This window comes from Artibeus jamaicensis, unplaced genomic scaffold, assembly GCF_021234435.1.
Source record: "Artibeus jamaicensis isolate MK-2021 breed Jamaican fruit bat unplaced genomic scaffold, CSHL_Jam_final contig_1128, whole genome shotgun sequence".
Lineage (NCBI taxonomy): Eukaryota > Metazoa > Chordata > Mammalia > Chiroptera > Phyllostomidae > Artibeus > Artibeus jamaicensis.
This window is the reverse complement of record NW_026521220.1, coordinates 983522-1009816: the sequence shown is the minus strand read 5'-3', so window position 1 is coordinate 1009816 and position 26295 is coordinate 983522. Positions and strand designations below refer to the sequence as shown.

Genomic DNA, 26295 nt, shown 5'->3' with positions numbered 1-26295 from the left:
CAAACGGACAGATTTTGTCCCACAGGCATTTCGGGACCATGTAGTCCTTTCCTTGAGCAGCGTCTCGTACAGCCCCAGGATGGCAGGCACTTGTGTTCTGAGCCCTGTCCTCGGATGGTTTCTACCTCTGATGAGGCGGATGCTGAACAGTCAGCAGAAAGGGTCTGTTCCCTCTCTCCCTCAAGTTGTCTCTTCCTACTCCTAATCCTATAGCTTGTCAGGATTACTTGAGAGTTGTAGGAATTGGGACCTGCCCTTCCCTCTTTAGTAGAAAGTGATTGAGGGCCCAGAGAAGGAAAATGATTTTATGCGACTCTTACTGAGCGCCAGCTCTGGGCCAGATGCTGGACGTGTTTCAGGTGTGAATCTTCCCGTTGGGCCACAGTGGAGCGGGCCTCAGAAACATGAGTGGGCTAAAACAGCACTGAGCTGGCAGTCTAAGCAAGAGAGGATTCCAGGTGGGCCAGCACCAGCCTGGGGCCGGGACAGGGCTTTGCCTGAGGGCTGTGTGTCAGCCTTCCAGTGGTAGGTACGTCCATCTCTCTAGATAATCACTTTCCGACTCAAAAGATTGTTATAGCATTCTCCTTCTTCACTTACAAAAGTAAAATGTGCTCATTGTAAACAACTGAAAAGTACAGAGAAGTTTCTTTTCACACTTATCTGGCATTGGGGTACTTAGCAGTAAACTAAATTATGAAATTATAGTCTCACTCACAACCATGGGGCGTAAACAGGCTGGGGACACAGCCGACTTCCAGGAAGCGTGCAGTCTCGCTGGAGGGCACACTGGGCGGGGTCAGCTTTCCAGCTCCTGTGGGCATCGGAGCATCTCACGGACAATGGACAGTACAGCTGAATCCAGCTGGGCAGCCAGATAGAAGTCAGTTACGAGGGCTGCTGCTGCAGGTGTGCAGCAGGTCAGGTCGGTCTCTGCAGGAGATGCAGAGCCTCTGTCACTGTTCACGCCATTTTGGGAACAGTTCTGTAGCTGGAGGGCGGGGTGTTGGGGCCCACCCGTGTCAGCCCTTTCTCGGGGACCTTTCCTCAGCAGGAGCCAGACGACAGAAGAAAACGGTAGATGAATCCTTATTTGGGATATTTGGTGCTTTTGACAGGATTCTTTGAAGAGTGCTAGGATGGGTTCCTTGGATTGGTCTAAGGGTGTTTCTTGAAGGTTTCTTGGGTCTTGCCTGTTCTGAGTACAGAGATTGATATGAATATGATCTGTCCCAAGATGGGCACATGGACACCACCCTGAAAGCACTTCTCTGTGCCAGCTGGTTCCCACTTGGCGTCCTGTGGCTGGGGCAACAGTTGTGTTTGCTTTATGTAAAGCAAACATGCTTTACGTAAGCATAAGACTTTGTGCTCTTCAGGCTCATTTTCACTGTGGATATTTAGGTTAGGAATTATTGTCTTTATGTTACAGAGCTCTTTGGGACACACTTTGTAGTTAAAGTAACTTGTCCACGGTCAAGTGACAAGTTACAGAGTCTGGAGCTTAGCTCCCTAGCTCTTACTTCAGTGCTTTTCCTGCTATAGGGATGTGTAAGGATACTGGCTGCCTGGGAGAAGCTCCAAGCCCTGCCTGCTGTCCCCATCCTGGGGACAAGTCCTCAAACCTGTTGTGCAGGCCCATTGGCTGACTTACTGATACCATAAATGTCACCATCCAGACTTGAATCCTCAGGTTTCCGTCCATGTCTTTTGGTGCCCAGACTACCTGCAAACCACCTCGTGGTGGTCTGGCTTTCCTTCCCTGTGTGCTCCAAGCCCGAGGAGTCCTGTAAGGACCTCTGGTGCAGCGCTTTCATTTTCCAGTGGAGGGTAGCAGCAGACTGGCCCACGGGCCTGTGGCGGAGGCCAGCGTGGAAGCCAGGTTTCCTGCTGACCGCCTGCCCAGGCTTCAGGATGTAGTTTCACTTCTATTCCTCTGTTTTGTTCATAGGCAGTTTCATCTGGTGATGAGAAAGAGGGGTTGAAACACCCTGGGCTGATGCTGAAATATTCCACGTACAAGAACCTGGCCCAGCTGGCAGCCCAGCGAGAGGACCTGGAGACAGCCATGGAATTCTACCTGGAGGTGCAGTTTTGGCAGTGCTTACCTCCCTGGTGTTTTTGAACGTTCTTGGTGGAGGGGGTGAGATTTCGGCTTGTTGGTTGGAAAGAACTTGCAGTGTGTGTCACCGAGCTGCAGTCCCCAAGGCCCCGGTCTGTTCACGGGGAGTTCGGAGAGGCCTGGGGATCCGGGGCCTGTGTGTGCTCTTCCTCCGCCGCCTAGGCCACACGTGGCTGTGGGTGAGGAGCTTAATCTCTCTGGGCCTCCACGTCCACGCCGATGCAGTGGAAGTAATACAGAGAGGACGGTTGTGGAAGTTAAATGAATTGGCATGTACACAGTGCTTAGAACAGAGCCTGGTGCCTGGCACCCTGTGCCCATTCACGGTAGTGTTGCCGTTCTTTCTCTGTTATTGTCACCCTCTCTGGAAGCGCCTCTGAAGGGCCGGACACCAAGCTGACTGCTTTTGTGCACGTGCTGACCCTCTCATTGTCTTGCAAGGACAGTGTCTTCATCCTCATTTTCACGGTGAAGACACGGAGGTTCAGGGTCGTGCCACTGTCCAGGCAGGAACAGGGGTGTGAACCGAGGTTTATCTCCAGAACCCAGAATCTTCCTAGAATCCCACAGGGCTCTCATATTTTCTTTTAATTCTACTTCTTTCACTTCTGTCAGATGTATGAGAAATACGGCCATTCAGAGTGACAAAATACGTAAGAAAGTGTTCTGAATTGGGTAAATCTATCTGCTGTTTGCTGTTTGCCTGGGTGGTTTGGGGGGGGGCTGGTGCCGTGCCCCTCCCGCCACCACAGTCGCCTGCTCCAAGGGAGCTGACAGGTGCGTGCCTCTTCTGTGTGTGCTGCTTGCAGGCGGTCATGCTGGACTCCACAGACGTCAACCTCTGGTATAAAATCGGACACGTGGCCCTGAGGCTCATCCGGGTCCCCCTGGCCCGCCACGCCTTTGAGGAAGGGCTGCGGTGCAACCCTGACCACTGGCCCTGCCTGGACAACCTCATCACTGTCCTGTATACCCTCAGTGACTACACAAGTGAGTCAGGCTTTACTGCTTTCTCTTGGGTGCTTGTGTTTTGGGGACAGAGGGGGGAGGGTGGCTTGGGGACTCCGGGAGCCAGAGTTAACACCGACAGCTTTTTTGCCTGATAACCAGGGAGAATGGAGGCATTTCTGCATCCAGGCTTGTTCTCCTCGTCTTTCTCACGCCATTGAAACTTACTGAGTGTATTACAGTGGCAAGGAGCATGCTCTCTGAGCATCCCCGTGTTGTGCCATTCCGCCAGACCCATTTCTATAACTTGCTGACAGACGGCTCCTGGCCGCAGCTTGACTTTTTCTGGTGCCAGGGAGCTCACTATGTCTTGAAGCGGCCTGTTCCTTCGCAGAGCGGCATGGCTGCTGCAAAGACCTCTGCCAGACAGAGCCGCGGTCTGCCTTCCAGCTGCTTCAGCTCCTCTGCTCTGCAGAGAACACTTCTGCCCCATGGCACACTGGTCCCCAGGCAGGCACTGATTCAGTGTTGTGGCCTTGGGGGTTCTGGGCCTCCCATGGGGTTGGCTCTTCTGCGTGCTCTCTGCGGTACAAGGGTGGTCCTCTGGGAGTGTGCTGAGCCAGGCTGCTGCAGGCTGGTCCCCCCATAGCCTGGTCATTCTTTTCACGACAGACATGCTCATGAGCACTTGTCACATCCAGGGTGCGTGCCTGAGAAGCTGACTTGCAGGGGACTTTTCCTTTCCTTTTGAAGGGCAAATAGCACCAGGATGGAGCACTAGAGCCTGCTTACCTGACCTCAGCTGCAGCCACTTTTTAAATCTTTTAAATTGAGATAAAACACATACACAATAAAGTGCCCACCTGAGGGCCTTCAGTTTGTACATGTGAAAACGCGTGAAGGTGCAAACATTTGCAGAACCCTAGAAGGCAGGCTGTTTCCGGTGTCTTTCCAGTCACTGCTCCCCATGGAGGGGACCTTGGTTTCTCCCTTTTGTCACCAGAGATGAGCTCTGCGTCCTGTAAAGCCTCCTCCTCTAGGTGGCGTCAGATGGCGGCGGGTTCTCTTCTCAGCCCAGCTTCCTGGCCATGGCCGTCCGGTCTGGGCTTGTGCACCCGGGGAGGCGCGGTGTGCGCCAGGCCTCTTTTTATCATCATGTCGTCTGTTGTGCGCATACGCAAGTTGAGTGTCCTGGGCTCAGACGTCTGGGTTGTCTCCAGATTTGGGCTTTTGCGTAATGCTGCTGTGAATGTTCTTGCGCCCTTTCTCTGGGTGGTTGCTCAGGTTTTTACTCCTACCAGCAGGATGTGGGAGCCCCTGCGGGGCACTATTTTGACGCCAGGAGTTTCTTCTTCCAGAGGCCTTTACTTTCTTCTGGCATGCTCTTCTGGCAGCTTGGGTCGTCAGTGTTCAGCCCGTTGTCCCTGGCCATCGGGTGCAGTTCTCGGCAGCCCCGCTCGTGGCAGGAGAGGTTGTGCTTGGTAAACTTGGGCTAGGCAGGGAGAGCAGGTGTGTCCATGAGAGCCCTGGTGGGTATGACACTCCTATAAACCCACGAGGGAAAGCGGCTTGTTAAATCGATTCCCAGTGGCATCGAGAGGTTTGAGGTGAGCAGGCAGGGGTGCTTGGGGTTAATGCCTGCTGACCACCTCTTGTCCCCTTGAGACTTCTCGAGCTTTCCCTCTGCGGGTTGGTTGGCTGTGCTGAGGCTGAAATGCCTGCTGGGAACTGGCATCGTTCAGATGCCCAGGGCCTCCCTGGTTTTCTCTTGGAAGCCACTGCTGGTCACCCTCTTGTCCACTGTGGTCCAGAGATACCATAACTTTGTGTACAAATGGAGTTGCGCTGTGACTGTCCCCTGCCTCTCCCCCCGCTGTCTTGTGGCCTTCCTTTTGGTCAGGAAGCAGGCCCCTCACCTCTGTGCACTGGTTTCTCAGCAGTGTGAGGACTGGGGACACCTTCCTCAACCAGGCTCCCGTGACAGGGGACTGAATGGTTCCTGATTTGTTTCGAAGGCTGTTTTGCAATTAGCCGGTAGCTAATTATTGTGGGCCTGCAGGTTTTTACAGCAACTCCTAGTGGTGGGCGTGCTGGGTCAGCCGTGCGTAACGCCTGTGGTTCTCTGCCACGGTCACTCAGTCTGTCCTCCCCAGCAGTGCTTGGGTTGCCCGCTGTGCTGTGGGTCATATTGTTTTCAGAAACCTTTCCTGACTGACTCAGTTAAAATGGGATCCTGTTATTGTTTACTGTCCATTTCTTTGATTCTAGAGCAGGAGCCTATTCCTGATATTGACTGGCAGGGTCAGAGCTTCAAGTGTGCGCTCAGCAGTCTAACCGTCTCTTTCCCTGCCAGCCTGTCTGTACTTCATCTGCAAAGCTTTGGAGAAGGATTGCCGGTACAGCAAAGGGCTGGTTCTCAAGGAGAAGATCTTTGAGGAGCAGCCTTGCCTCCGGAAAGACTCCCTCCGAATGTTTCTTAAATGGTAGGTCCTGCCTCTCACCTTCTCGGGTCTGCACCGGCTTCTTCCCTGCCTGAGTGGCTGGTGAGTATCAGGAGGTGTGTGCACCTGGTTCTCTGAGGTCCTGACCTAGAGGATGAGCCCCCGAGCTTCATTGCCTTCATCATCCTCTGTGAACCGGCATTGTTCATCACTCAGCCGTGTGCCTGACCTCAGCGCCACCTGCTTGGCTGGCTGCTGCCTTCCTTCCCCACTGCCCCACGAGCTCTTGGTGACAGCCAGCTCTTCTCTGGCTGCTTATAGTAGCCTGATGTCCACCATGAGTCCTCGACACTTGCCTTTTCCCTTTCCAGGATTTTGCTCCTACATACACCCCGTACCCTGTGCCATCCCTGCCTCGGCTCCAGAAGAAAACCCATGCTTAACAGCATTGCCCAGGGGGTCCTTGGCAGTTCTGCCTCTCCATCCCCCAGGAAGAGAACTATCTCAGGTCCCTGGGTGATTCTTGGCCTGGTCCCATGGTGCTCTGTCCTGTCCTGCACTCCCGCTGGGCCCTCACGTGGAGCACTGTCCTCCCACCTCTCCCTGTGCTGTGCTGTGGCGCCTCCTTTGTGTTCCAGCTCTTGGGCTACCTACCGGCGCCTTCCAACCTCAGGCCGCCTCCCTGCCCCAGCCCTCCAGCCAAACCAACTCCTCTGCCCTCTGGTGTCTCCCTGGCCCCTGGAACTCAGCTGGTGGGAGGGGCGTTATTTATCTCAGTCTGTCCCTATAAGGCTGTCTCTTGTTCATATCTGTCCTGAGGAGACCAACCTTTGGAGAGAGACATAAAACAGGAGAGTCCTTAAGCAAGTGGCTCTGAGGTGGAACCCTGATGGGGGAATGTCAGGACAGCCTGGACGGGGGCAGGTGCTGCTGGGCCACCTCAGCACAGGGGTGTCTGGGGGAGGGCACCTGGGGCCTCAGAGCCCCGCCCTTTTTGTCGTTTGGAGACGCCGTAGACTGTGGTGAGCTTGGCTGGCCTATGACTCCATGTTAGGATGGCAGGATGGCCTCGTTAACTTAAGTTTCTTCCATAAATAGAGAGTAAGATTTTGTTTTCCTGTGGCTTTTGACATTACTCTGATACCGTTAATACATGGGAAAACCCTAGCTCAATTTTGACTTGTGGAAGGAACAAAGGGTGTTAGTCATTTCGAGTGTATGTGGGTATCGAGAATGCTAATTACTGCCCTTCCGAGGCCAGACTCCAGTGCTTATTTTATTTGTGGAAATAATTGATGTAGATTAAAGGGTATTAACTGCATCCCTGCCTGTAAAATCTCAGCTTTGGCTCTGGTTTGTAACATCGTAATTTCTCCCCTCTTCCACGCTGTGCCGTTAGTGACATGTCAATCCACGACGTGTCGGTGAGTGCAGCGGAGACGCAGGCCATCGTAGATGAGGCCCTGGGGCTGCGGAGGAAGAGGCAAGCGCTGACCGTGCGGGAGAAGGAGCCAGACCTGAAGCTGGTGCAGCCCATCCCCTTCTTCACGTAGGTTACCCGGCTCTCTGGGGCTGCTGGGTCGGCTGTGGGCCCCACACGAGAGGGAGACTGACCCGAGGCTGGTGGTGTGGGTGGGGCCTGGGTGCACACTGACGTGGCTGGAGGCCTGTGGCCTACATTTTGACCGCTGAGAAGCAGCCAGGCCTGTCCCAAGTAGGTGTAGTCTAAGTCCCTCTTCACTGTTGCCATCCTTGACCCCAGCCACCTGCCACATTCCTGTAAGTCCCTCTGGATCTGCCCCACTCTGATAGGAAAAGGAAACTAACATCTGCAAACCCTTGGCGGGTAGAAGCCAGGTTCAGAGCAGCCGAATGGTGAGTGGGAAGCCTGCAGTTGACCGCAGGTCTGGGTTGCCTGGCTCGCAAGCCTGTGTTCTCCCTCCAGGGCCCCTGGTGTGTGAGAGCCGCCTCCATGCCCGGCCGCAGCCTGGGCAGGACGAGCCACTGTTAGCAGCCCAGTGGAACTGCGGTAATTTTAGCATCTCAGTGTGACCTGGCACGCAGTTTCTGTCTTTAAAATCCCGCCATTGAGTCTTGAATCTTTTAATTTAACATGCCATGGCAGCAGCGTCCCTTCTTTCCTCCTCATATGCAGAGGCTTTGTCATACAGTGGCCTGTCGCTCCTGTCCTGTCCTGGATCAGATGGACCTGGGCCTAACCTTGGCACCCCTGGCTGGGTGACCCTGGAGGTGTTATATGCCACTCCCTGAAAGCGGGGAGGGCAATGTCCTTCTCTTGTGGAGTCGTGATAATAGGTAAACGTAACGCCTGGTGGCCAGCACAGAGCTGGCACTGGGTGCACACCCAGGAAGGGCTGGCCCTGACACAGGTCACTGCTGCTGCTTGTCTGTGCCTGGGTGTCGAGTTGCCCAGGAGTATCTCCCACACAGGCATTGAGGTGGCCAGGGAGACAGGGCTGCGCTTTGGGATGCTTTGGGCTCCTGGCAGGTGCTCTTCCTGCTGTTTCGTTCGCTGGGTCAGGAGCCCCATCCTGTCGTGAGTGTGGGCTCCCTAACCAAGAGGGCGGAGGGTGTTGGAAGGGCCCTGGGTACCTCCCTGTTACAGCGAAGGAGCAGAAGTCCTGAGGAATGATGCTCTGAGGGACTGTGGTGATGTCGCTGGAGAAGAGAAGTTGTGAGCTGTGGTCACGGCCACCCTGTGTAGCGCAGGGTGAAGGCCAAATGGAAGCATGAGGAGGGTGGTTTGGCTGAGGGGGGTGTTGCTTGCTAGGTAAGCATGGGGTTGGGCCAGTACAGGCAGATTGTGGAGGTTCTCTATCTGGGAGCAAAGGGCGTTTGGCTTTAAAGTAACCACCATCTGGGCCCTGGCTGGTGTAGCTCAGTGGATTGAGTGCGGGCCTGTGAACCAAAGAATCGAGGTTCGATTCCCAGTCAGGGCACATGCCTGGGTTGCAGGCCAGTCCCAGCAGGGGACACAGGAGAGGTAACCATACATTGATACTCTCTCCCTCTCTCCTTCCCTTCCCCTCTAAAGGTAAATAAAATAAAATAAAAATAAAAGTAACCACCATCTATTCCAGGATTTGGCACACTTTGCCTGTAAAGAACCAGACAGTAAATACCTAGACTGTGGGCTGGGTACCATCTGTGTGTGTGTGTGTGTGTGTGTGTGTGTGTGTGTGTGTGTGTGTGAAAACCATTCTTAGCCGTGTAAAAGTGCGGAGGGCCACACTTTGCTGTCCCATGGTCTGCACGAGTGAATGAAGTCGGTGTCTTTAAGTATCCAGCACAACGCAGCTGATGAGCAGGTTCTCCCCTGTCTGGACGTAGCCCTCACTGAAGGCAGGAAAAGAATAGTAAGAAACCCCTTACAGTTCTAGGAGCCCCCACTGGGTTAGATTCTGGATTTTGAAGTACCATCCTTTCATGCCTTCTGCAGTATTTATTGGGTGCCAGCTTCATGCCAGGCACTGTGCTGTGTGCTGGGGGCTCAACATAGTGGGGCCCGGTCCCTCCCCGGGGGCAGTTAGTCACCCAGAAGGAGCACACCCCCAAGCTGATGGGCACCGTGAGGACAGAAGCACAGCACGGGGGGGTCCACACTGCCTTGGGGGTGAGAAGGCTTGGGTACCAGAGCAGGAGCCTGATGGAAGAGTGGACACTGACCAGGCATAGGGGTGGAGGCGTGAGTGGGAGCATTGTTTGTGGGCAGAGGGCAGCCTGTTCGAAGGCCCCGTGGTGTGCGGAAGTGCGAGTCTGCAGACCTGAGAGAAGGCTAGCCTGGCAGCAGTGTGGGGCAGGCGTGAGATGCAGCTGGGCCAGCTGGCTGGGCAGCACCGTGGGGCCAGGCCAAGAATTCGGGTTTTAGCCTTAGAGCATTCAGGCTGATGGATGGATGGATGGATGGATGGATGGATATATCGTGCCATTCAATGTCATTGACCAAAACTCAACATAATATACAACACATGCCACAACAGAGACTGCACATCACACCATACCATAACGTGACACCGCACACCCCACCACGCCGTAACACATAGTGGCTTGGTTTGCCCTCCAGCAGCTCTGGCCCACGTGGGGACCCACTGTGATGCTGCTCCCAAGAGACCCTGCCCAGGAGCCCATTTAGCTGTTCAGACCCCGTCCTTGTCGGCAGCCTTCCCCTTCCTCTCCCCCCTGCAAAAACCCCATATTGGTGGCAGCAGAGAAATGTCACTGATGCTTCAAAGACTTGACCTGCAGGGAAGGAGCTTGCAAAGTGAGTCAGTGGTTTTGATGCCTGGTCGGGGCTGAAGGTGCCTGAGGCTGAGGTGGGTCAGGGCTTCTGAGGGAGTGCGGGGAGGATGCTAGGCCCCTGCCCTGCTCCAGCTGCTCCATCTCAGCTGTGTTAAACTCAAGATTTTGCCAGTAATGACAGTGACAAAGCCATGACAACTCTCCTGCACCTGTGGGGATGACAGCCCCGTGGCCAGCTCTGCTGCCTCTTCATAGGCCAGCTGGCCCTGTGTCCAGAGCACCTTGCCGTGGGGTGCTGGCCAACGGTGGTGACTGTCTTCTTGCAGCTGGAAGTGCCTCGGAGAGAGTTTGCTGGCCATGTACAACCACCTCACTACCTGCGAGCCCCCGCGGCCCAGCCTTGGCAAGAGGATCGACCTTTCTGACTACCAGGACCCCAGCCAGCCTCTGGTGCCCTCTGTGGTAGTGGCGTCTGTCAGCGTGATCCAGCCAAGCCCTGTCAGTGCCAACCCCTCTGTGACCGTGGCAGAGCCTGTGCTTTCCTACTCCCCCGTGGCCACGGCCAGCTTCCCACTGCACAGTCCCAGCCTCCTGGAGGCAGGCGTCCCTATGGGTGAGTAGGCCTTCTGGGGAGACCTTCTGGGCTTGGCTCCTGGGGGGACCCAGTTTGCTGGCAGGAACGGATCTTGGGTGGCCCTGGTCTCTTCAGAGGGACATGAGGTTTAAGCAGGAGCCCCTGGACCCGCAGAAGAGCCTCTCTGCCTGCTTCTGGGCTGCGGCTCCTTTGGGGCTTTTGCTCCTTGGGGGCTGCTTCAGTAACGAAGCCCCTCAGGGAAGGGGTTGGGGCTTGGCGATGCAGTTCCTCGGGACCACTCTACACCCGGCTGGTAGGTCCTGCTCTTCCACCTTGTGAGGTGTGAGTCGGCAGGTCCTTCTGTCAGCTCTGCCAGTCGCCAGCCACGTGCCAAGCACTCGGCACCGCTGTGCACTAATGGGCCGAGCGCTGCAGCCTGAAAACGTAGTCGGCACAGCTACCACCACGTGTGGTAGTGTTTTTTTGAATGGTTTTACCGATTTTTATCATCATTGGGGTTGCAAAAGATTTCAGACAAAAACTCCCAAGGCTTTTCTTGATTTTCTGTCACTGAAAAATATCTAGCAGTTAAAGAAGTTGCTGGATGAGCACACACGTGACTGTTTCTAACTTTTTGACTTAATCATGTGTGACGCTCCTCTGCCCTTATGTAAGTCACGTTGTTCTTTCACCCCCATCGTGTCCCTGGGTGCTCAGGGTCCTGAGCAGACGGTAGAGTCAGGGTTGCTGCCACTCTCTCTCTCTCACCCAGGTTCATTCACGAGGCTGCAGAGGCCCTTGGAACCACCCAGCATGCGGGGTGGGACCAGGAACATTTGACTCCTAGGCCCTGGTGTTCTATAGCCAGGGAAGGAGTTTCGAGTTTGAGCTCATGGGCTCCGTGGGTTCGAGAAAGGGGTGAGGGTTAGGCAGTTGGAAATGAACTGTACTCAGAATGCTGTTGTTAAAGGAGAGATGGGAGATTTCTCGAATGTTAAGGAAGGTAAAGGTTAAACTCGCTGGCAGAGACTGAGAGAGGGCCCCATGCTCCTCGTGCTGCGTTTTCGTGCCTCATCCCTGTGTGCGATTCCTATTTGCACTCTTTGCAAAGGTGACATTTCTGGGGGCGATAAAGCCAAGAAGGGAGTGAAGCGGAAGAAAATTTCCGAAGACAATGGGGAGACAGCAAAGCGGCGGTCTGCCCGTGTCCGAAACACCAAGTGCAAGAAAGAAGAGAAAGTAGACTTCCAGGAGCTTCTGATGAAGTTCTTGCCGTCCAGGTACAGTGCATGCTTTTTCCGTTTACAGACACACACACTTTCAACCCACACCACCAGTGTTTCGGATTCCATCGCCGCCCTTTCTGGGCACCTCTGCCGTTTTCCCGTAACATCTGTGCAAGTGACCGGAGCACGGACCTTGCTGGGTGGGGGTCTAGGGTTTTTCTTGCCTCTCCTGCCTCTGAATTTCCTGAGGGCAGGACCATGGCTTGCACTTCCTTTGGAAGACCGGGCACTTCCAGGGCCCTCAAGAGATGAGTGGATTCCTCTTCTCTAGGGTGACACACTCATGTCCCTGTGCACTCACACTCACGTGTGGAAGGCCTGGGGCTGCTGTTCCTTGGATGCAAACATCAGGAAACCCCACGGAAGAGGCCCGCCTTCTGCTTTCAGGGACGGTGCTTGTCTGGTTTCTCCAGGCTCAGCAGCGTCTCCTCCCATTAGGAGGAGGTGGAGGGTGGGCTGGTAAGTCCTTCCCAGTTTCACCGTCTGGTAGTGTTCCTCGGAGGAGCCTCGCAGGGAGGACCAGGGGCCAGGTAGCCTGGAGCTGGGAGTCCTGGACCCTGGTGCTCCTTCTGTAGATTCTCACCAGCCCTCCTGAGTTTTGTCCCTGCCTTTTCCCCTTCCTGAGGGGCTCCAGGGCCCTCGGTTCTGGAGCCGTCCTGGGGTTTATGGTGCCAGTGGATGGACTTCTTTTTTTCCTCTTTCTTTTTCTTATTTGGGTGGGATTCTTGGTGTTCCCCTCCACCCACCCTAAGCCGAGTGGAGAAAACAGCTCACTTTCTGCTGTCCATCATCCGTCTGCCTTCTGACGTCTAGTGGTCACCGTTCTTACCTGCTGGGGCTTCCTCCCTGACCCATCTGTGTCTTTGCGAGCGTACACATTTTTGTTTCTGCGTGGTCACTGTGTGGAGTTCGGGGGTGGCCACGTGCACTCGGTGTGCATCTTCAGCCAGGAGTCCTCAGTGAGGTCCGCGGCTCATGACGGCTGATTTCGGTGGTGGCCGCATCCAGGTGGAGGAGGAGCCAGAGCCTCTAGGTGGACTGTAAACTCATTGTGCAGCCAAATTCCTGTTTTCCCTCTTATTGCCTGCCTTTCTGTGGTGAGAGTGAGATGCTTAGAAATGGAGGTTGTTCTCAGGAAGCTGAGGATGCAGGGCTCCCAGGTCAGCTCCTCCTCAGGTGTGGTACCTACCGGAGGCAGGTTTCCCTGTGGGGGAGCCTCAGGGTGGGCTGTGGTCGATGACACTGGAGAGCTGGGCGGCCCATTCCCCACCTGCCCTTCAGTCCTGTGGTCTCACCCCATTCATCTGGAGTGGTTTCTATCTTCTTACCTTGAAGAGCGGTCCTGTGCAGGGTCACGCCAGCTGCTGCAAATGGTCAGGCAGGGCAGTGTGGCTGCTTAACTGCAGCAGGTGCCCAGGGGTGCGTGTGGTTGGTGAATGAGGACATCGGAAAGCCCCCCAAGTATGTGTGCAGCAGGGCCGTGGGATTGGGGGGATCTATCAGGACATGAAAATGTGGGCCTTGGGAGACATAGGAAAGAAAGAATGGCACTTTCTGGGAGAGGCCCGCACCGTTCTGAAGCTCTGTGAGAGCCACGGGGAGGCCGAACTCTACAGGGTTTATGATGAACTCTGCAGGGAAGTATGATGTGCCCCACCCCATTTCATTCACCTGCCTCCTTCTTCCTTGCTCACTGGGCTCCCCTTAGCTCTTAGGACATCCCGGATGTTCTTCCAGCCTGTCTGCTGCTTGCCGTGACCGGTCCCTTTTCTCCCCGGGGTCAGTGTAAACGTTCCCCCTCGGAGGACTTCTTGACCCTGCCATCTCAGTGAAGTTCCTTGTGACAAGCACTCTGTAGGTCCCTATTTGGAGTCTTTATTTTGGTGCATCTGCTTATTGTCTGTCTGTCCTGTGAGAAGGCTAGCCTACCGTGGGCAGGGTCTGCCACACTTAGGGCTGACTTCCGGTGCCTATAGCACCCGGCACAGGCCGGGGCCCTCGTCTCTTGCTGGGGCGAATGAGTGAGTGAGGGCGCAGACAGGTCTCCAGCTCAGGAAGGCCTGGGTGCTGGACCCTGCCGCTCACTTATTCTAGCTTGCTTCTGCCTGGTGCAGATTTCACTTCTCTGATAGTAAGAGTTCAGGTTTCAAAATGCGTGATGTGGCTTTTGTGATTTTGGTGTGTTCGTGCAGGCTGAGAAAACTGGACCCTGAGGAGGAAGACGACCCCTTCAGTAGCTATGAAGTTCAGTCGGAAGCCAAGCTGGAAAGCTTCCCAAACCTTGGGCCTCACAGGCTGTCATTCGACTCAGCCACGTTCATGGAGTCCGGTAGGGACTGAGCAGTGTGGTTGTTCCGTGCGGGGAGCTCTTCCTTCCGTCGTCCTGAAACCTTCTTGTGTTCTGTTCTGGGGGAATGGTTCTGGGTTCGTTTTAAAAGGATTTATGTATTTATTTTTCAGAGAGAGGGAGGGAGAAGGAGAGGGAGAGAAACCCCTATGCGTGAGAGAGACATTGATCAGTTGCCTCTCACATACCCCTAGCTATGGACCTAGCCCACAACCCAGGCGTGTGTCCTGGGGAATTGAACCTGTGACCTTTCAGTTCGCAGGCTGGTGCTCAACCCATTGAGCCACACCACACAGGGCAGCTCTGGGTGTGTTTTAAAATGTGGTCAGGGGGCTGCCTGGATTTGTCTCAGGCCTGAGCTCCATGGCCAGCCGGGAGGTCTGCCAAAATGCCTGCGCTCATACCTTGCTGTGCTCCCTGAAGGGCGAGTGCTCCAGGTCACACCCAGGGGTGCACTTTGCGAGTCAGATGTGTCTGATGCACCTGGTAAGTGCACGTTGTGTGCTAAACACTGTGCTTTGTGTTTTTTTGCACACTCGCTCAGTGCACACGGCAGCGCTTTGAGGTCCACCCTTTAATACCCATCTTGGACCTGGAGGTTCAGAGAGGCTTGCTCTCAACTGGTGAGGGCCATAGCTGGGATGGGAACCTGGCAGCCTGACCCAGCACTGCCATGTGGTGGGAGGACACAGGTCTCTTTTGCTCCTGCCCCAGCCCTGCCATTGCTCCCCTGTCTCTTCCAAAGAGAATGGGAGACCCTGGCACACAAGGTCCGTTATTCAAGTCAGACTGTTTCTCCTTCCCTGGGCAGAGAAGCAGGATGTGCACACGTTCTTGCTGGAGAACTTGACCAATGGGGGCATCCTGGAGCTGATGATGCGCTACCTGAAGGCCATGGGCCACAAGTTCCTGCTGAGGTGGCCCCCGGGACTGGCAGAGGTTGTGCTCAGCATCTACCACAGCTGGAGGAGGCACAGCACCAGCCTGCCCAACCCACTGCTGAGGGACTGCAGCAACAAGCACATCAAGGTTGGATGGGGGCCTCTGCAGGGCCGTTGTCAGGCTGGGGCCGGGGCTGGGCACGGGGACCTTCTGGGGTGTGGGGCTGCTGCTGTGTTGAGCCTGCTTGGCTACGTTGACTTCTGGGCCTGGAACCTGGGCCCCTGGAGTTTTGCAACAGGAAATCATGGAATGAGGTTTGTGCCCAGAGAGATCTCTGGAGGATGAGGGGAGGAAACCCTTGGGGGTGAGAGTGGGCACAGGGTCTTCAGGAGGCTGATGCCAAGTGAACCATGGTGATGGCAGTGGGGCGGGAGTTCTGGAGGCAGAGCTGATGGGATGAACTGGACCCATGTAGAGGTGAAGGGGTGAGATGGGGCGGGGCTAGGGGGAGGACTGGGTCTGAGATGGAGGAGAGCCAGCAGAGAGTCTGGGGAAAGTGAAGACTTGGTTATGTTTGAGGTTCCAGGGACTGTTACCGATTTTTAAACAGGAGAGAAAACAGATGTGCAGAAGCTAAGTGCGGTTGCTTGGGGCAGTAGGGGGCCAAGCATGCTCAGCCTCTCTACCAGCAGCACTCTGTACCCTAGGCTTCTCCATTTGGTGCTTCCCAGGGCTCAAGGTTCCCCAGGGTGCTCCGGCCCCCTTCTCCCAGTGGAGGAAGAAGGCTAAATGCTGAGGAGGGAGCACTGGGAGCTTTCAGGGCCCTCCCTGGTAGTATTTCTGGCTGGGGTCACTGAAGGTGAAGGAGCTTGCGGTTGGCAGGTACTTACAGGCACATGGGCAGTGTTCCTGGTCATGCAGCCTCCACTGGGAAGCCCTGCTGGGAAACTGCCTGCTGGCATTTGCTGCCTGCTGAGTCTGTTCCCCTGGGGTCTGTGAGGAGTGGCAAGAGAAGACTGGGGTCTGAGGCTTTGGTCCCCAGACAAGCAGACTTGTCATTTCCCAGCTGTGCCTGCGCTTAGCCGGTGCTTTCTTACTGCTGAGCCTCTGCTTCTCTGTGTGCCGGGGAGCGATGTGCTGACTGGGCACTGCCAAGGACCGGGCGCTGTGGTGTGGATGGATTGGGCAGGCGACAGGCCTGCGTCTGCGTGGAGCAGGCCCGTAGGACTGAAGACTCCAGGCTCCTCCCAGGTGTTGTCCCACTGCAGGTCCATTTGCTTCTCTTAATGTCCTGGCAGGTAGCCACTGATTGTCATCTACTCAGTGGGAAGGAGGTAGAAGAATGATATTTTTATCAAAGTAAATTTTACTTTAATGTCGTTCCATTCCCCAACACTTTGTGTGACTCAGTCCCTGACCTTTTTTTTTGGGTCTGTCCTGCAGGACATGATGCTGATGTCTCTCTCTTGCATGGAGCTCCAGCTGGACCAGTGGCTGCTGACCAAGGGCAGAAGCTCTGCAGGTAGGGGGCATTCTCGGTTCTGAGGAGGGGTAACTTTCTAAAGCCTCAGCAGTCAGGAGGAAGGGTGCGCAGGGGGGCTGAGTCATGGAATTCAGACTTGAATCTGCAGTATGCACATTTCCTGGGTTGGCTTCTCAGGCCTGGAAAAATCCAGGGTCTCAGAGAAGTCCCTTGGAGACTCAGGAAGTGGTTAGCAGCGGATGATCCCCAGGGGGAGCCATCTGCCTGCTTTTCTGTTACTTAGGATTGAAGGAAGTGGGATCTTAGTTTTCTCAAGTTACGTGACAATTTACACGTCTCATTAATTTTCCCAGAGGGCTGAGGGTGACCTCTAGGGAGCAGGACATCCTGACCCTGCACATGAAGTTGACTCGTTTTGGCCTGGCTTGTTTTCAGTGTCTCCCCGGAACTGCCCTGCTGGCGTGGGGAATGGCAGGTTCGGGCCTGATTTCCCAGGCACCCACTTCCTGGGTGACCTCCTGCAGCTGTCATTTGCCTCGTCTCAACGGGACCTGTTCGAGGATGGCTGGCTGGAGTTTGTCGTGCGCGTGTACTGGTTGAAGGCCCGGTTCCTGGCGCTGCAGGTTTGCTCTGTGGTCGGCTGCTTGGGGAGCCTGCCCTGGCACCGAGCGGGGATGGGAGAGAGCGCTGGACGCCTGTTGAAGGCACAAGTGTGTGTGTGGCACCTGCTGCGCCCTGGGCTCAGCTCGAGGGGGTGGCACACGGTGGGGCATTTCCAGCATCTCAGAAATCCCAGTGTGGCCACCGGCCTCTAAAGCACGTCAGCACGACAGAGGTCTGGACGGATTTCCTGTGCCCCTCTAGAGCCCTCACTTAAGACTGCCTTGGGGCCTTGACTCTTGGCTTATGTTTTCCCAAGAAAGCCTGAGCCAGTGCACGGATGGCTGCAGAGCTTTCTAAAAGGGAGTGAGCCACCTGTCTCGTGGGAATTCTCGGAAACCTTCCCTCTGGAGTCTGGTCTGGAAGGCCGGGGAGACTGTTTGTCACCCGGCACCTTCGCACATGGCGATACCTGGTGGCCTGTGGTAGGAGTGAAAGGGTGTCACAGTCAGTCTGGAGCTAGGACAGGGCCAGCTTCTAATCCATTTATTATCGTGACCTTTGAACAAGACACTCAGCCTTGCTCAAGTGTGCTCAGTGCCCTCACCTGTAACACAGGGTTAACGAGGCCTCCCCTTGGAGCAGCGCTGTGAATTCTGTCCGTCCATCTGTGCATCCGTCCCACAGACACTTGCTGAGCCCCCACTGTGTGTCAGGTCCCTTTTCAGAGGGTATTGCGGTAACTGGATAAAATGCCCTCATGGTGCCTGCGGTCTAGTGGGACCAGGAAGGCCAGGCATCTGGCACAGCGGAGGACTTCCTTTCCTTCTGGCCCTGTCCCGTGACCTGTGTTCCTTGGACCAGGGGGACATGGAGCAGGCCCTGGAGAACTACGACATCTGCACAGAAATGCTCCAGAGCTCCACGGCCATCCAGGCGGAGGCGGGGGCTGAGCAGAGAGACATCGTCATCCGGCTTCCCAACCTCCACAACCACTCGGTCGTTTCCCTGGAGGAGGTGAGCGGGAGGGTTCGTAAGGTGTTCCTTGATCACAGGTTTATGCTGGGTTAGACCAGGCCACACCTGTCCAGAGGACCAGGGAGCAGCCCACATGCCAAGTAGGGTTCCTTCCTCCCTGGGGAGGAGGCAGGGCCCCGGGGGCAGCTCTGGTGCACAGGGCACCTCAGACTCACACCCCCAAGGGTAGCTTGCCCAGGTGGCGGGGGCCAGGGTAGAGGAATTTGCCAGCATGATTTAGAGATTGTTGCTGCGCTGTCCGGGCTGCGTGCGGCAGCAGCCACAGCAGAACCAGAGGGAAACTCCAGCGGCAGCTAACAGGGCTGGCGAGGCTGCGGGGCTGGGTTGGTGGTGCACGGTGTATAGGCCAGGCTCCGTCAGCTCCTACTCCTGTTCTCACTGCTGCTTCCAACGCCGTCCCGTCCCTGTCTGTGGCATGTCCACATCAGCCAGAAGAGGCCTTCGGGTCCTTACAGAGCTGTTTCAGGGCAGGGAGAAGAGCAGTGCCTGGCCGCCTGCATCCTGGGCACCAAGGCAGGACTCCAGTGAGGAGAGGGTCTTGTGGGTTAGCAATGTACGCCAGCCTTCGGCCCAGGGCTGAGTGAGTCTCTGGTAGCCTGATGCTCCCTGGCTCCCCGAGCCTGTTCACTGAAGCTGCAAGGCTGTCCGGCCATTTTGGCACACACTTTTCCGAACCTCTCTGCTTCTGGGTGGTTTTTGTTTTTTGTTATGTTTGTCTTTTAAAGAATTGAATGCCGCCCTGGCTGGCGTAGCTCAGTGGATTGAGCACGGGCCTGCGAACCAGAGTATTGCGGTTCGATTCCCAGTCAGGGCACATGCCTGGGTTGCAGGCCAGTTCCCAGCAGGGGACACATGAGAGGCAACCGTACATTGATATTTCTCTCCCACTCTTTCTCCTTCCCTTCCCCTCTCTCGAAAAATAAATAAATAAAATATTAAAAAAAAAAAGAATTGAATGCCTTGACATTAATAAAAATGCTTTTTATAAAGTATCCACCTACTGTAATTGCTGGCATGTTAAGGGGAGTCCACTTTTGGGTCTGATAAATGCAGACATAGGCCAGGTTCGGTGAGCACTTGAGGGGTTTGCTATCAGGCAGCAGTTCTGGGTCTCTTCCAGATCGATAAGAACCTGAAGTCGCTGGAGCGGTGCCAGTCCCTGGAGGAGATCCAGCGGCTCTATGAGGCTGGCGACTACGAGGCCGTGGTGCACCTGCTGCGCCCCACCCTGTGCACCAGTGGGCTCGACCGGCCCAAGCACCTGGAGTTCATGACGTCCGTTCCCGAGAGGCCAGCACAGCTGCTGCTGCTGCAGGTGCATGCCGCTGGCGCCCCCTCACCCACTTATGCCTTCTTTGCTTGGTGTTGGTTTATTCCCTGGAGGCTATGAGGTGGCCCTTGAGAATCTAGAAAAGTGGGAGTAAAATCCGCTAAGTTGACACCCAGGGAGATGCCAGTCAGGGAATGTGGGAGAAGGTTGGAACTCAGGTGTGCAGGTTCCAGGGTGGCACATGGCTCAAGGTGAGTCCACACTTGACTCTGAACTTTTTCGAGTAGCAGAGTAGGAAGAGGAATAGTCAGGACGCTAGTCTTCCATCCACCTGTGTGTTCCTTTGCCTGTCTTTTTAAATAACTTTAAAATTAACTATTGAGTAGGTAGAAAAATGGATGATATCTGTACAATGTAAAGAATCCAGATAAAATGAATACCCACACATGGTCATGTTGTTGAAAGAAAAGAACACGAGTTTGATGCATGAAGCCCACGTGCTCCCCTCCCCTGCCCCACCTTCCCTGGCTTCCTGCATGTCTCTGTGCTTAAGGAGGTCAGCCCTTCCCGGAGCCCGTCAGCTGCAGGGTCTCCTGGGCACTGGACTCTGACCCAGCCTGTCTGTGGCTCAGGTCCTCCACTCTGGGATGGGAATGATCACTGTCCTTACCTCAGAGGCCGTTGTGGGGTTTATAGGAGTTGGCGTGTGTTGGTGCCATGCCTAGCTTGTAGCAAGCGCCATAGGGGTGCCAGCTGTCATCAGTGCCACCGTCCTCGGGAAGCACGGAGTTGGACATGGGAGGTGACAAGAGTGAGGTGCTTAATGGCATTGGGTGGTCTATTGTTTTGTCCCTGTGGTTCACATGCTAATCACATTATATTTATTATCTTACTCCCGGGTCCTTCTTCTTCCCTTGGAAAGAGAGCCCAGTCTTTTCTCAGGTTTTTTGCTCAGATTATGTGAGACTTTGTGGTTAATAACTTCCTTGAACTGGGAAAAAGAAGAGGTGCAACTGTGGTAATAAGTGGAGGCCTCTCCGCCCTGGTAAAAGGAGAGGGAAGAGTTGGTTTTGGAAAGGAAAGAGGGTGGCAGAGAGGAGAGGTGGGACGGAGGGTCCAGCTCTGGGCAGAGGAAGTCAAGAGGTTGAGGGATGAGATTCGTCTGACCTCAGTTACTGTGGCAGGTGGGGGGAGAGTCCAGCATGGCTGTGTATGGGAGGGACAGTGAGGTGCACCCATGGAGGCCATGGGTGGGTAGGAAGGCAGAGGCCAGTCCTCTCTGCCTTTGTAAGGTGGCCCCAGTGGCTCAGATGTCATTTGCTCCTGTAGTCTGTACCTCCTGGGTGTGGCAGATGCCCTGTCGAGAGAGAGGCTGCTGTTTGGGCAGGTACTGTGCAAAACTAAGGGCGGGGCGGGGCCCAGGCCCGGAGCCGTGGAAGCTCCTGCTTTTTGCAAATAAGTGACTCCTGGATTTTGCTCAGTTTCCTATGGGGGGGGGGGGGGGGTTCTTACTGATCTGGAGTGCTGTTCACATTATCAAAGATACTGATCTCTTTCTCATCAAATGTTGAAAATATTTTCCCCAGTGTGTTGTTTGCTTTTTAAGTGTAGCTTGTATTTTTTTTGACATGCAGAAGTTTTGAATTATGTTGTCAAATCTTTTGATGTTTTCATATGTTTCTGATTTTTTCCATTATGCTTAGACAGTCTTTCCAAGACTGGAAAAATATGCATCCACTTATTCCACACACATGGGCCACGTTCCTACTGTGTTCCCAGCTCTGGGCGCGGAGCCGCTCCTAATGGAACCTGCATTCTGCAAGGGGGGCGGACCAGACAGCAAACACACAGAAAGCCCTTCTGCTTTTGTTTCCTTCCAGGGGTGTTACTGTTTCATGTTTTGCATTTCAGTTGCTTCATGAAGCCGTCACAGGGCAGGGTCGGCCGTGGAACCCTCCCCTCCAGAGTGTGAGGGCCGCCTCTCCTGGCTTCTGCGGTCTTCACGCCAGTGTGTAATTTTCTTGGTCCTCAGCCTTTGGGGTGCTGTTCTGAACACGACCTTTATGTTGGCCGTGTTTTCTGATGTTGCACGACCAATTTTTAGGGATCTTGCTGAGTTTTGCCATGTTTATTTTGAATCCAGCCGCTTCTCTGAATTCCCTTTATTTCTGAGAGTGGTAATTGGGTCTCCACTCATTTGTTGGCAGCTGTTCTTCTGCCTTTTAGCTCTTTCTGGCCTTGAGCCCTGGGGATTATCACATCAGAGTGCTGCTGGCAGGTTCCCATCCTTCACTTCCGTGGCAACTCCGGCTGCACCGCGAGGTCCCTAGTCTTTATCCTGCTAGAAAGTGGTCTCCTGTCCCTTGCCCGTTTGGTGTTCGATCAGGAGGGGTCAGCTCAGGCCTTGGGGGCTCCACACCTGCACCCAGTGGGCTCCTTCACACCTCGGTGGCCTCCTGCTGGAGTGCTCATTTTCTCTGAAGAAACACAGGCCTCGTGTCCCTGGCAATCAGGGCTTTCAAGTTGGGGGTGGTTTCAATCTGTGCTCAGATGTTGCAGCACATACTAAAGGCGGTTTGGGATGCTTCTGTCCCCACACCTGTCTGTGTCATCTCAGTGCATGACAGCTGCACGTGTGGAGGCTGGCAGGAGCCACTGCTGCGCCCTAGCTGTGGCGAGGTCAGAGCCAAGGGGGCGCTAGGTGGCAGGTGCTTCCTCTGGGTGTAACTGGCTGCCCGCCCGGCCTGCGTGCACAGCTAGGCCGTTTCTCCATGGTAATGGAGGAGGCCAGGGCCAGAGGGGCTTAAGTGGGATTGTTCTAGAACAAGAGGAGAGGGACCGTGACAAGAAGTGATGGCTTTCAGAGGGGGTTTTAGAATGGCAGTCAGAGAGCAGCGTGGCATTCCGATAGCTCTTTCCTGTCAGGACAGTGTGCTGAGTGCAGGTGGGCATGAGCTCCTTCGACAGTTGGGGTCCCCGGCGGGGAGGGATGGCTGGGGCTCAGAGGGGCTCAGTACTTTGCTGCACTTGGTCCGTTGCTTCAGCACTGCCTGGCCAGTGCCCTGCCCTGGTCTTGGCTCAGTCCCTCCTCTGTGACACAGACCCTCCCGGGCAGTTGCCCTCCCCGCTGAGACCCTCCAGAGCCATGACACTGGGGGAGCCCACGACTGGGTGGCCTGGCAGTCAGTGCGAACTGACACAGGTGGTGGAGTCACTCAGCCTCATTTTGGCCACTAACCCCATGTCCCAGCTTTAGAAGTGAGGAAACCGAGGCTCAGAGCTTCAGCACCTTTCTGGAAGTTCCCTCTCGGGCGGCCTGCCATGCTGTGATTGCACACAGGGCACTGTGGCCCTTGCAGATGCCCCAGGGATGTGTATGTTCCCCCTTTCCTTCGGACACCCCAGCCACCCGCCCTGCAGTCCTGAGCACCGGGTGTGGAGAGAGTCGTCACGCCCTCTCACAGCGCCCTCCTTCCGTGCTCAGGAGTCCCTGCTCCGGCTGAAGGACCACCAGCAGTGTTTTGAGTGCTCGGACGTGGCTCTGAATGAGGCGGTCCAGCAGATGGTGAATGCGAGCGAGGCTGCGGCCAAGGAGGAGTGGGTGGCCACGGTGACCCGGCTGCTGCTGGGCATCGAGCAGGCACTCCTGGCAGACAGCAGCGGAAGCATCCTGAAGGAATCGTCCTCTGCCGCTGGCCTCGTCCGGCTCACCAACAACCTCATCCAGGTAACCCCCTGCTCCTCTTGCCCTGCCTTGCCACAGCAGGGGCGTCTGTCTGATATCCTCCTTCTTTGTAGTTCACCAGCTTTTATTGTCAGTTAGGTACCCCAAGCGGATACACTGGTTTCTCTGGCTGAAGAAAGGTGGGTACCTCAGGTGGTGAGTGGCCGTTCACTGGCTGCAAACCTTCCTGAGTTGGCGGCCTGGTGGTTGGAGACAGCGTGGCACTTGGCACCGCAGGTTTCTTCCGGACCCCTGTTTGGAGGGCAGGAAGCAGGCTTAGCACAGGAGGCCCTGGCCGGCCTGCAGCGAGCCAGCGTCAGAGCTAGGGCTGGAACCCAGGCCTCCTGTCTCCCACTGGGGGGTCACAGCACTCCGCATTGTCCAGGCAGACTTCGTGACAGGGAACCTTCCTCTGAGCCCCTCTTGGCTCTCTCCTGACAGTTCCCACTCAGGCTGTCAGCAAGTTCTGCCGTGTATTCATCCTCAACACCCCATCCTGTTTCTCCCTCCGTCTCCACTGCCTTGCTTCAGCCCAGACCAACGTCATCTTGCTTGAACTATGGCAGCGTGCTCCCTCCAGGCATCCCTGCCCACGCTGCCCCCCAGTCCAGCTACCACCCTGCCACAGCGGCACTTTTCCAAAATGGAAGATGAAAGTGCTTCTCCTCACCGCACCCTTCACAGCCCCACCAGGGCGCCTGTCACCCAAAGTGCACTGGTCCCCCAGCCGCCTCTCCACCCTCATCTTTCATTTTCTGGGTCACCTCTGGGACTCCGTCTGCATACCCGCCCTCTGCCATCACTCCCTGCCCTCTCTGGGGGTCGGGCACACTGCGGCCACCTCCCTGGCAGCCTTCTCTCAAGGGCTGCCCTCCATCTGTCCCCACCCCTCTTCTGCGACCCCATGACAGCCCTCGATTGCTTCCCTCACAGCAACCATACCACTCCATGGCTCTCGTGGGGCTTGTCTCTGGCTCTCTTCCCACTGGGCTGGCAGCTCCCCTGTGCCCTGTTCACCTCTGTCACCCTTGTGTCCAGCACAGGGCTCAGCACACAGTAGGAGCCGCACATGGAGTGAGAGAGGATGGTCAGAGCCGGCTCCTCTGAGGCTGGGGCGTGGCTCTGTTGTCGGGCTCTGTGGCCCTCTGTTAGGTGACCTGATGGGCGCTGTGGCACCAGTGTTCCCAAACCGAACAGTGGGGACAGGCCCCCTGCCCCTGCTGTGCCCTGAGCACTCACCCTGGGTTGGGGGCAGTGCTGGCCCTGCTGTGACATCCCTGTCCCCACCCCCCAGATCATTGACTGCAGCATGGCCGTGCAGGAGGAGCCCAAGGAGCCCCACGTCTCCTCGGTGCTGCCCTGGGTCATTCTGCACCGGATCATCTGGCAGGAAGAGGACACCTTCCAGTCCCTGTGCCACCAGCAGCAGCTTCAGAGCCCAGCGGATGAAGGTGGTAGGAAGTGGGCCTGGGTGGGGGAGGCCTTGACCTGTGTGTCCCTTGCCTCTTGCCTCTGCCCCTGCCCCAGGGCCCTGCAGCCCTATCCAGGTGCTGTGAGTGGGCTTGGGGCTTAGTTGAGAGACTTTTTTGGTCACTTGGACAGAGGCAGAGACTCCCTTAGGGAGCTCACTATGCAGGGGGGTCCGGCGTCAGTGGGCGTATGAAGTGCGTCCTATCTGGTGCAGGTGTCAGTGCAGAGCAAATGACAGCAGGGTGAGTGCTTAGCAAGGGCGCCGCCGCTGCTGTGAGAGGCCCCCTGCCTGCTGACTCCTCTGGCTTCACAAGAGCCTGGGAGATGGGCCGCCATGCACCAGCTCTTGCACGTAACCACCACACCCCACGGCTCCTCCTGTGTGCGGGCCAGTGAGGCGGGGGTGTGCGCATCCACAGTGGGGCAGTGTGTTCCAGATCCTTCATGCACACCTTGTTGCTTCTGCTAAACTGATTTTTAAAAAATTAATTTCTGGGATGAATATCTTTAGAGCTCTTGACAAATAGTAGCTCCACGTTTTCCAAAAGGGTTTTAGTGAGTGGTCAATATTAAAGTTTACAACTATAAATGCTTATTATTTTTCTTATAAAAGGAATACAAAAAATATCCTCTTAGATTAAGAGTCCCCTCTCCCCCAGATTAATTATGCAAACAGAATAGTTTTTAAAGAACTGCCAGTACACAAACAAGAAAAGGGGATCATCAGTCAGGTGCCATGAACTTTGAAAATGGAGGCCAAGGAAAGAAATCAAAGATCCCGGTGGACTGGCAGCAGGTATGGCTCCCGTCCCTCCTTTGCCCTAAGTAGGAGAACCGAGGGAAGATGCTAAGTTGACAGAATCCTGGGATTTGTTATTAATATCCTCATTTGTAAAGAGCAGACTGGTCGGGAAGGCCATCCGTATCTCCCCGGGCCTGGCAGGGGCGGGCGGGGCTGCTGGGTCCTACCATCGCCCAGCGACCAGACTGTGTCCAGGGAAGGGGCCCAGGACGAAGCACACTTCTGGTCAGGTGGGGCGGGGCCTGGTGTGGGACATTGTCACATACTGAGTTCTCTGGAAGCAGACACCGAGATGGCTGATTGGGGATCGTTACTTGTGAGAGGAAAGGGGAGGAAGCAGGATGGGACAGAGGGAGAAGCCCAGCTGCAATGCAGGCCCGATGAAGACTGGGCTCAGAACAGGGAGCCCCGGAGGAGGAAGGGCCAGGCAGGGTGTTGCACCAGGTTAGACGGAAGTGGCCGGGCCTTTACATGCCCCTCTTTCTCAGTCACCGGATGTGGGCTCCCGCAGGAAGGGCACGACCTCGGTGAGGGGAGTCTGCAGACACAGCAGACCCTGAAGGAACTGACAGCTGAGGGCTGCCTGCTGACCGCACCCTTTCACCAGGCGGCAAGTGCTGCCTGAAAGGGGATCTCAGAGGGCAAGACAAAACCTAGGCCCTCCAGCAGGGACCGTATCAGCCCTGGCTGGGGCCCTCCCTTCTACCTTTGTAGATGCGGGCCCCGGAAAAAGGGATTGAGAGCAACACCCGCTTTACAGTTAGAGCTTCGAGGAAAGGTCTTATGTGGGACAGTGCCCTGGAAAAGTCATTTGTGATGTGGCAGAGCACTTGGTCTGGAGGAACCGCCTCAGCAGCAGGTAAACAGGATCGAACGAGACGACATGGCAGTGTTGTACCATTGGAGCCCACCCCCACCCCGTGTTGGGGGGGGAGGAAAGGAAGAATGTGCCATTCAAAAAAACAGATGAACTCAGTCTGGAAGAAAGTCTGTTCCAACAGAGGCAGAGGCTCTGTAAATAATTTGCATGAGAAAATGATTTATTTAA

General features: G+C 55.5%; 1 protein-coding gene across 2 annotated transcripts in view; it reads left to right on the top strand.

Annotated features, from left to right (window-relative positions):
- CABIN1 (calcineurin binding protein 1) overlaps positions 1 to 26295 on the top strand; it is a 123959-nt gene that overhangs the window by 9031 nt on the left and 88633 nt on the right. For both annotated transcript variants that reach the window (XM_037158721.2, XM_037158720.2), the window contains exons 5-18: positions 1952 to 2086; positions 2932 to 3112; positions 5424 to 5553; positions 6911 to 7060; positions 10098 to 10384; positions 11457 to 11625; positions 13824 to 13960; positions 14790 to 15007; positions 16304 to 16382; positions 16779 to 16966; positions 17808 to 17960; positions 19102 to 19296; positions 22736 to 22978; positions 24270 to 24426. In XM_037158721.2, the coding sequence (XP_037014616.2) occupies positions 1952 to 2086; positions 2932 to 3112; positions 5424 to 5553; positions 6911 to 7060; positions 10098 to 10384; positions 11457 to 11625; positions 13824 to 13960; positions 14790 to 15007; positions 16304 to 16382; positions 16779 to 16966; positions 17808 to 17960; positions 19102 to 19296; positions 22736 to 22978; positions 24270 to 24426 (2422 nt within the window). The remainder of the gene's footprint in view (positions 1 to 1951; positions 2087 to 2931; positions 3113 to 5423; positions 5554 to 6910; positions 7061 to 10097; positions 10385 to 11456; positions 11626 to 13823; positions 13961 to 14789; positions 15008 to 16303; positions 16383 to 16778; positions 16967 to 17807; positions 17961 to 19101; positions 19297 to 22735; positions 22979 to 24269; positions 24427 to 26295) is intronic.